Genomic DNA, 10,039 nt, shown 5'->3' on the forward strand with positions numbered 1-10,039 from the left:
AACCCAAACCATTCCATGATTTTGACCCAGAGCTCTTACCTTCCCCTCGGCCACAGGTGCCTCCATTGGGTCCCTGCTCCAGGGGGACATGTGTCCTCTGTTCAGATCCCAAGCACCTTGCTGTGTCAGCAATCCTTCGTTTGTCTCTTGGTCCACGTTTGCTCACCCTCTAATTCCTGTCACCCTTCAAGCTCTGCAGCTCGCTTTGTATTTCTCTTATTCCAACAGAACCCTTCCTCGGCCTTCTCCATGCCCCAGAGCTCCCTTACGTCATTCCCTGCCATCTGGGATGTCTCTGTTCCCTCTCTCATCCCCTGAGGAAATCTGTGCCTTGCTGGGACCCCCTCCTGAGTTTGGCACTGTGTCCCTGAGCCTTCCCGTCTCTCTCTCCCTCTTGACACCCCCATTCTGCCGCCATCATGCCTCTTGGGGCCATGAGCGCGACCCACAGCCCTCCTCGAGCTCTGTAGAGCACTTCACACCCTTCTTGCTCCCCAAAAACCTTTCCTGATGCCATCTTTCATCTCCAGAACACTCATGCTACCCTCTACGCCGGCTAGGATACCTCCGTTCAGTCCCTGCTCCCCTGAGGAGTCTGGAGTCGGTTCAAATCCCTCCTGGATGACATCCTCATGTCCTCGAGCCTTCTCAGAACCCCTCTGCCACTGTCACAATGCCTCCGGAGGGCTTAGATGTTCCCCACGGCACACATCAGCTCCATAAGCCCCCTTTGGACACTCTGTATTGCAATCGCATCCCCATTCCCCAAAAAGAATTCCCAATTCTTCTCTGTGCCATCCGGAATGCCTCCCGAGACCTCCCTGGTGCTGCAGAGCATTTTGGTAGCACTCTACCTCCCTTCCAAGCTCTCCCATCCCTCCGACCCTTTCACGCTCCCTCTGTTCCCAGTCACCGTGCCTCCGGAGAACTTTGCATACCACCGCCCTTTCAGCTCCGTAGCAGACGTCGATCCCCTCCTGTTCCCTCAGGAACTCCTCCACAGGCTTGTTTGCGCCTCAGCGCTCTCTCCTTGCCCTCTCTGCCATCTGGGGTGCCTCCATTTGGTACCCGGCCTCCTGAGGACGCCTGTACTCTGTTCAATCCCCTCCAGACTTCTCCCCTGCGTCCCTGAGCCTCCTTCGGTGTCTTTGGCCCAACCAGGACCCCTCTAATGCCCATCGACACCTTCAAGGTTGCCCTTAGCCCACAGCTTTGTGGCGGCCCTTGCACCCGTCGTGCCCTCAGACGAGTTCCCGAGTCCGTGTACGTGACCCAGTCCAGTCACTGTCCTCTCTTCCCTCCAGCCCTGCCTCTGCTCACTCCCCGGCCCTCCGATGACATGTTTGCTCAGGTCAGATCCCCTCTGGATTCAGTCAGCATGTCCCCAGTCCTTTTTCTGTCTTTAGCTCCCTCGGGCCAGTTGGTTAAACCTGCTCCAGATGAGCCCACTCTGCCTTACCAGACCCCAGCGGCACTTGGCTCCACTCCCAGTTAACACCCCCCCTGTACACCGACAGCTTCACTCCCCTGTTCTCCTCACAGTTCCTCTGCCAGTCCGTGCACTCGATACCTTCCCCTGAGCTCCTCCACGTAGGAAAAATAAAAGTTGAAGCTGGATAATCTGCCTAGCAACAAACGCATTAGGCTGCCGCGCTGGGGAGCTGTAGCTAGGATCACCGGTCTCCGCAGTCCGATCCAGCAGTCCTTGGGAAGATGCTCTTACCCACCGCGTGCAGCCTGACCGCGTTCCCTGCCGCACCCCGTGCGAGCGAAGGAAGGCGACGGGGAGCTCAAGGGTAAGACACCAGCAGCGCAGAGGGGAGAGAAAGCACCGCTCTTAAAAAAAATCAGAAGACGTGCCGTCTTGGACAGAACGGACGTTCGTGAATGTCACGGAAGTCTTCAGCGAGACAAGAAACAGAGAAAACAGACCCAAAATCAAAAGCGACTTGCGTGACAGAAAACCAGCCGGCAGACTAGAGGTGAGCTCCGTGCCCTATGGAAAGGATCTGCGGCGGGCTCAGAGGCCGGAGACGGAAACCTCAGCCAGTGCTTGGCAAAGATCCGCCCTCGGAGGAGGTCGCCTCAACTTCACAGCAACAAGAGAAGAGACCTCATAACCGCAGTTCGACAGACCCTCTGCTTCAATCCGTACGGCCTCTCACGGAAAGTCGGGGTGGGAGAAATGCTGACCAACAGCCCCTGCGCGTAGAAAGGGGAACAGCGCGCCTCTGGGCGGAATCTGCGCTTTAAAGCCACCTCTGCTGGCCTTACGGAAACTGGGAGAACAGCCTAGATAGCTGAAAACTCTCATTTCCAACACAAATCTCCGTGACAGCTGAATTCTGAATACCCAGCCCGTGTCCGTAAGGTGAACGTGGTTTTCCTTCATCAATCAGGAAGGATGCCAACTGCAGGGCTTAAAAAGAAACAGACCATCTTCCAGCACCGACACTCACCAAGAGGAGTATCCACGTCTCTACCCCGCAGGGAAGAGCACACCAACACCATACGTACGCCACCCTATCCTCAGAGGAAAAACACATTACTTTTCCCATTTCCTTTAAACCAAAGTTCCTCTTCCAAGTTCTTTTTGACACAAAAGAATAACGTTGACCTTGTGTTTAGCCAGTTTATTGTATACCTGCACACATACTTGTGTGTGTCTAAATGCACGTATCTCTCCAACAAGACCAGGACCCCAAAACATTCCTGTACGAACTGAGCTTCGTCGTGGATCTCAATGCAAACGAAGCCAACGGAGACCACGTGACTATATGAACACGTTTTCCACCAACCTGGATGTTCAACGAGCAGTCGTGCCAGGGTAAGAACCGCTGTAGGTGAAGAACAAGGTTTTCCCCCCGAAGTGTGCAATACTTGGATCTGTGGGTCGTTCAGAATGCTTACCCGGCCACGCGGGTCAGTCATCCAGCCAGCGAAACGTCCTTCCACAAACTGGAACAAATGACCAGCTCCCAGTGCTGCTTTTGCTTCTGACCAGTGTTTAGGATGGAAAGAACAATTCTGTAACATCCTGCATTACGTTTTTAGACAAAGACTTCTCATTTCTGTTGAAGAGATGCAGCAAAGTTCTACTAATTAATTAACTCGGCACTACAGCAACCACAGCTCTGCCAATGATGCACGTGGGAAGCGTGATCTCTGCGTAATATAAAGGACACTTCTGTAAACCTCCACATACACACCAACCAGGGGTTGAAACAGCCCGTTTGGGTTCTTACTGCCTTCCGTAAGACAACAACAACAAAGAGCTCTCCTTAGGATTAATTACGTCGAAAGCAGACGACGTTTTCAAACATCCTCCAAGTTCCACCTTGCCGGGGCAGACTTCAGTGCTGATGCTGCACAGGGGAGGAAAACTGCCCCCAACGCTCAGTACTGCGCTTGCTTGAAACACCCTTTTGGAGAGATCAACTACAGTTCAGTCCCTACAGAATCGTCTTCTTCCTTTGGCTGTAAACATCCCCATGGTAACGGGCACCGGTCGCAACAGACCAACGTGCAGAATCAGAGGAGCCCGAATGAAATCCCTCAGGATCTCCGGAAACAAAACGGGACAGGACAAGGCAATGAGGAAATATTCACTCTGCAAACCTTCTCACAGCCGCTGCTGGAACACCCCGTCACCCTAACTGTTCTACTTACTCCTTCTCCACAAAGCTTCTGCGTTAGGGATTTTTTTACAGACAAGAAAGCCGGCACAGGTAATTCAGGGCTATTAAACATTCCTGGGACCCAGGTACAAGGCAGTGACCCATTTGGACACTGTCCAGGACACAGATTGAGCTGGCAGAGGTCTAAGCTTTCCTACGTGGCAGCTGAAACCACAGCCAACTCCCAGATGCCAGGGGTAGCAAGAGGTGTAAGATTTCTCTGGCGGCCTGACTCGAAGGACTTCAAGACTCACAAAGAAGTCTTTTCAGACACAGACTTGCAGTTTTCAGGTGCGGAGATGCCACAGGTGAGCATGTTCACTGGAAGAGGTTAGGTATGACTTACCACGTGCACAGCCGAAGTTGTCTGCACAGACGGGGAACGCTGTCCCAGCCAAAGGGAAGTACTTAGCGCTAACTTCCTGCGTGTGCAAAATGATTCAAGGGAAGGAAAATCAGGTGATTCGTGCTGTCAGGGGTCAGTGATAGAATGAGAAAGAGGAGCCAGGAGCTCAAACCCTATTTCCTGGTACCTCACTTTCAACATGATGTTTAAAAAGTTGTCCTCGCCTATCCGAGTATTAACAAGCACAGACCTCATTTGCTCCAAATTATTTACAGGTTCCTTTAACAAAACAACTTTTAAGACCTTCTCTTGCCTGTAAGCATCAACACTTTACCATTCACCTTCTGAATGTCTAATAATTTGGGGGGTTTTCACTTTTACCAGCTTGAATGAACAAAAGTCTGAGCTTTTGCTCTGTTTGTATACACATATTCAATTTCTGCATTTTGAGCTGTGACAAGCTTATTTACTAATGCTGAAGGGGAAGAGAATGCTCCTATCCAAAAGGTATTTCGCTTTAAAAAACCCCCTTTAAACTACTTCCATTGACAGTGGGGTTTGTCCTCCTCACAGAAGACATACGTACAGCTGACCCTGACTGCTACAGCTACAGCCCCACAGTCCTACTGACGTCACACATGGTAATTCAAAAACAACTGAAAGATTTCCTGGCAGTGCCCTAATTCATACAGAGAAAGCAGTTCATTTTAGTTCAACACAGGCTCAAAAACCACTCGGAGCTGCCCAACCACACAAGGGACACCGTTAGGTCTTTTGGTTCCTATCAAGATGATCTTGCTGTCACTCCCCTCTCCAAGACTCTTTGGATGAATAAGCACAGTCACACTTAGCTCCTATCGTGAAAACAGACAAACCTGTAGGTTTTTAATTTTTATTGTATGCTTCCAACTTTATATCTAATAATATACAGATACTCATTTTTCATCATTCCATTCATCTCCTCACATAGTTCAGCCATTCTGTCACATCAAAATAGAAATAATAATAAAAAAAGAAAAACGAACCCACAAGTGAAATAAAATAAATTTGTAGAGCTGGAAAAATACATTATAAACTTATATTCAAGAAACATTCTCTTTATAATTAAAAACCTACTTGCAATAATTAAAGAAAATATTGATTTTCATTTTTAAATAGGTGGCCTTTGTGTATACTTTTAATCATCTTATATGTACAATGCCAACCAGCATCTCTGTCTACCTGTGACAGAATACCTGAAACAAAACAAAAAGACACTGAAAAGGAGTTTTTAAATGAGATCAATATTCATTTTTCCAGGAAAATACAGTATAATCAGAACTTTAAACACATGCTTCCCTCATCTGTATTAAGGCCTAAGAGACACATGTGCTTTAATAAAAGCAGACAGTATGAAGAAAAGTCCTTCCACTTTTCTCTTCAAATTCCTGTAAGAGCTCATCTATTTCATTTTCCATGTCTTCTGTGTGCTGTATCTAGAAGAGAAAAAATACTAAGCAACCGGACTCCAAGGATACGACGGCGTTTAGAAAACTGCAGTAACTCAACGCTCCTGGCTTACTGCGAAACCTAAACCAGCAGGCTGTGCAAACACCGCAGCGCCGGCCGCTTTACCGAGATCCCCAGCGTTCATATATCCTGCATCATGTTTATCCGCATACCCTTCCCTCTCCATCCCACTGAACTGGCACTTAACTAGTACGTTGAGTAGGCAACGTCCAACCTCGCTCGGTAACAAATGCAAGCTTCAGAATAGCTACAGGCACGCTGAACAGATGGCTAAAATTTCAAGCGCTTGAACTCTCTCTGAGGCTGTTTGAATCTGGAAAGGATTTAAGACCAGAATAGATCACACAGGCTGGAGTGAAAGCAAGCCTGTTGCCACACTGGAATAGGTGAACTCATCAACTTGCACACTGTGGAAGGACACAGGCTCTTTCTCTGTTCTCTTGACAGTTACATCGACTGTTTCCAGTGCAGCTTATTTCAGTCTCACCTCAAGGGCTGGGGCCCCCGAATACAGATGACGGAAGGCACCAGCTTCTCCTTTCACATCATACACACAACAGGGTGGTGCGATAAAATACACCTACAGAGGATGTTTTTCCAGGATATCATGATTCAGAATGCCACTCTGATGTTCAAGTCCCACATATTACAACTGCTTTTGAAAAGGACGTTTTTGCCATAAACAGTGGTTTTCAGCATGGGCTCAACACGTGCAATGGTTATGTGCAGTGCTCTGCAATACTCCACGTCAGCTATCAGGTTTGGAATGCACGCGGCCCGCTTTGGAAACCATGAACTCTGTCACACTTCATCTGTTTGCACAACAGCTCCAAAAATAATCACAAGAATTTGTCTGGACATGAATCTTGCAGAACTCCCGCAAGGCGCAGCGCCTTTAGGGAGTACTAAGGAAACCCCCACCCCAGTGCAGTCAGCTGGGTCCATGTGCCCATAGGCAATGAGCCTTCTCTACTTACACACTGGCAGAGCTCACAGATAAGGAAAGCACCCAGGGTTGCCTCCTCGTGGTTATCCTGAATGTCCACATTGATCACATGTACTGGCTGACATGTCTCCTGCTCTCTGGAATTTAAATCTAGTTGAAAACAAGACACACGTAACAGCAAAACTTTGGGTGGAAGGGTATCATGTTGTACACAGAGCATTCATAGGATTTTTGAAAATACACAGACATTGTCCACTTGATCTTCTCCAAACTTGTTTTCAGAAAAAAATGTTTATTTAACATTGCCTTAAACAACAGTCCCTCTTACGTAAAAAATGACATGGATTTCAGAAACAAATGCATTCAGTTTTGCGGAAGGTCACGACAGTTTATTTGCTCTGGTCAAGTAAAGTTACTGCTCACCTTACTCTGACAGTCTTTAAAGACCAAGATTCTCAAAAGTCAAGAACGATTTTGGGGTTCCTCACCTGGAGAGTTTTAATTGCCCAATTTCCTACTGTACATCCAATACTCTGACAATTAAATTGCAAGGTGAACTCCTTGACAGTGAACTGATAGTCATGTTAAAAAGTTGTAGTTTTAATGTGTTCTGCTTAGTAACAAGGCATGGGGGGTGTGGGAAATAAAACACCCTTTCCATACTAATCCACTCATGTATTACTATTACGCCTCTCGAACACAACCTTGCTATTACACACAGTTTTAAGCTACAAGTTATTCTTTCGTAGTCCCATTATGCACCTTCAGTTTGGCAAAATTGTTGAGGCACCATTTTGACATTTCAGCTTACATCTAGAGCCATCTGGTAGCACTCAAGCCTTCTTCCTTTCACTGGTCAGTTACGATGAGCATTACGATGAAGTTAAGAGGGGTGCACAAGTGGAAAATTAGCAATTGATTGCTCTTCAGCTCCCTTCCTCAGGATACTCCCCATAAACACTGGAGTGAAAGCTGCTTTCTATGTAAGACTTGCTGAAGATCTGGATATTCAAGTAGCAGGGCACTTGCTCTCAGAACTTACCAATAGGTTTCAAACACATCACTTAAACATTCAGAACGCTAATTGCTCAGCTCACAGAAGCCCAAATGTATTGTGCTCTGTACTGCTTGTGACGTGAGCAACAGCCTTTAAATTATGTGATACTGATTCAGTTGGCTGGTCTTTCAATGGAAAGGGAGCACGTAACCCTCACCTAAGCCCATGTCTAGAATTTCCAGAGATGCAGGGTTCTCAGCCCAGGGGCTGAGTCATTGCTGAAACCCCGTGACTGTCAGTGAGTTCACACCAAGCTTGCTGCACTGTCTTCACGCAGAACCCAATCCCCAGCTGAGATTCGTTCAGCATACCTCACTGACTCAACTGAAGGGCAAAGCCATAGCATGTCTGCTGAGTGTTAACCACGCTCGAGGACAGTTTCTCCACCTGTACAGGAAGTATTTATCGTGGATAAACTGCTTGGTAGGTCACAGAAGTCTTCCACTGAGAAGGGAAGCTGCGTAAGGCAGGCAGCTTAAGACTTTGTTTCTCCATCAACACAGGGTGAAAAAATGCTCATCACATACAACTTCATAGTTTTCTAGATTCATGAGCATTTTCAAACTAAACATGTATTTGGGTTTTTCCAAATTCTTGCTATTTCCTTATGTCGGGCCTGAAAATCAATACACATACACATTCTGCATAGCTGCCAACACCAGCATCTTTTCACAGTAAGCGTTCAGCCAGCGCTTCCCTGGTAGAGAGCGCCTACATCAGTGGGCTGCGAGCTCTTGTCCCTGCAGGTGTTCCAGCAGCAGCAGTCAGAGGAGGCAGAGATGTCTCCAGACGGGGGAAGAACTTCAGGGGGAAGGGAAAAAAAGCACTCAAAAGTTAACTTGGTTTATCAGTTCAAGGTCCTTACCTTCTACTACTTGATCATAGACTCTTTCTTCGCATGTTATAATCAAATCAAAAACATCTTTGCAGTTCTGGAATCTTTCTGGTCGCGGTTTGATTCTCTTATTTCTGTCCAACATGTGTAAAATCCCGTTCTGTGTGTATCTGAAGTTGCTTGAGTTAAGTACCTTTACCTTAAGAAAAGTCATGGTTTTGAGCAGATGACCAGCACAAGTTAAATTATTACTGTATCTTTAAAATAAGATTCTTTGTTTGCAAATATAACCATCAGTGACCACTAAATGGGTTCCTAAGGTTGCAGCATGATCCCCCATCAGAGCAAGTCAAGCAGCAATGGCAGAGACAGATTTCAAAGGCCCTTGTAAGAGCTGAGCTCTGCAGAACAACTTTTCTTGGACAACTATTTTTATATCCATAACGCTTAGAACACACAGACTTGGCCGTTTGCGTGAGCAGAACGTCCTACCTTCACCTAAGTCACTGCCTCTCGCTCCAGGGACCCCTATCTTGAAAGTCAATTATTTGGTGTTTCTGGTGTCAATGGTGTATCTGCTGGAAGTCCGGCTCAGGCCTCAGGTTTCCACAACTGATCTTCCAAAAGAAAATTCAATCAATCACTGAAGCATCATCCCTTAAAAATATCCCAAGATACATAAATGGGAATGAAGAAAAACCACTGACTTGATGCTTGTCAGAACTTCAGTCTCTGTGTGAAAGGAAGCTGTTATGTTGCTTAGTAACTATATTTATGCTGGTACTGTAACCTCCAGGCTCAAATTTACATCCTGTATCCCCCTTTCAGACAGGATTCACTCACCCCACTGCCTTCTCAGCCTTCTGGGACATGCAGTTTCATTAGGAGCACACCAGGGTTGACTGTCACATAAATCTGCTCCCTTGACTAAAACCAAACTCCCTCTGAAGGCAAAGTTTTATGGGTAAATTAGGAATACCAGGGAAGGTTGGAAACTTGGAGAGCCGGGAAGTGATGCATCTCTTCCTCGCTTTGAAGCGGGAGTATTTTCAGCCATCCAAGGATGTATTTTTAAGTTAAAATGGGAGGAAGGATAACTGTATATAATTTCTTGAGATAACAGGAGGATTCTGAGCAAAAAAGTTCCCATCGTTAGCAGCAAGCATGGAAGAAGTCGGCTTGGCTTACTTCCTTGTTGAAAAGGTCATACACATACCTAGCAGGCATTTAATTCTTTTCAGAGAACAGTCTTTGTAACAAAAGACCAGCAACTTCCTGCCTACCTTTCTGCAGCTCCCCTCTGGTATCTCAAGTTCTACTGCCCTTGGTAGCCAGACCTACGTCTGCTGATCTACGTGCTTCAAAGTGCTCCTGAGCAGATTTCACGCAAACAGCCTCCAGAGCTTTGAAGCCTTTTGAGTGTTTAAGCTGTATTAAAAATTAAACCCATCCTTCCACCTCTAAGAGTCCACTTTATATGGAAAAATATGTTCAGTTTTCTTATGTGTCTGCATCACTGCACTTTAGCTACTTGACTAAACAGTTTCAATACTGAATCACAAACTGAATGACACGTTATTGCAAATATACGTTGTCAATTCTTTCTCAGCCAACCGACTTCTACTGCATTCCTTTTTTCAGGTCACCCCCAAGCCTTTCACCACTCTTT

The 10,039-nt window shown here is 46.7% G+C and overlaps 1 protein-coding gene across 1 annotated transcript in view; it reads right to left on the reverse strand.

The window, feature by feature from the left end:
* Positions 1 to 4,913: 4,913 nt before the first annotated feature.
* SSU72 (SSU72 RNA polymerase II CTD phosphatase homolog (S. cerevisiae)) overlaps positions 4,914 to 10,039 on the reverse strand; it is a 23,081-nt gene continuing 17,955 nt past the window's right edge. Inside the window, exons 3-5 of the mRNA XM_010159759.1 lie at positions 8,401 to 8,540; positions 6,510 to 6,628; positions 4,914 to 5,498 (exon numbers count right to left, since the gene is read on the reverse strand). Of these exons, the coding sequence (XP_010158061.1) occupies positions 5,397 to 5,498; positions 6,510 to 6,628; positions 8,401 to 8,540 (361 nt within the window). The 3' untranslated portion in view covers positions 4,914 to 5,396. The remainder of the gene's footprint in view (positions 5,499 to 6,509; positions 6,629 to 8,400; positions 8,541 to 10,039) is intronic.

This window comes from Eurypyga helias, unplaced genomic scaffold (genome assembly GCF_000690775.1).
Source record: "Eurypyga helias isolate BGI_N326 unplaced genomic scaffold, ASM69077v1 scaffold21849, whole genome shotgun sequence".
Taxonomy (NCBI): domain Eukaryota; kingdom Metazoa; phylum Chordata; class Aves; order Eurypygiformes; family Eurypygidae; genus Eurypyga; species Eurypyga helias.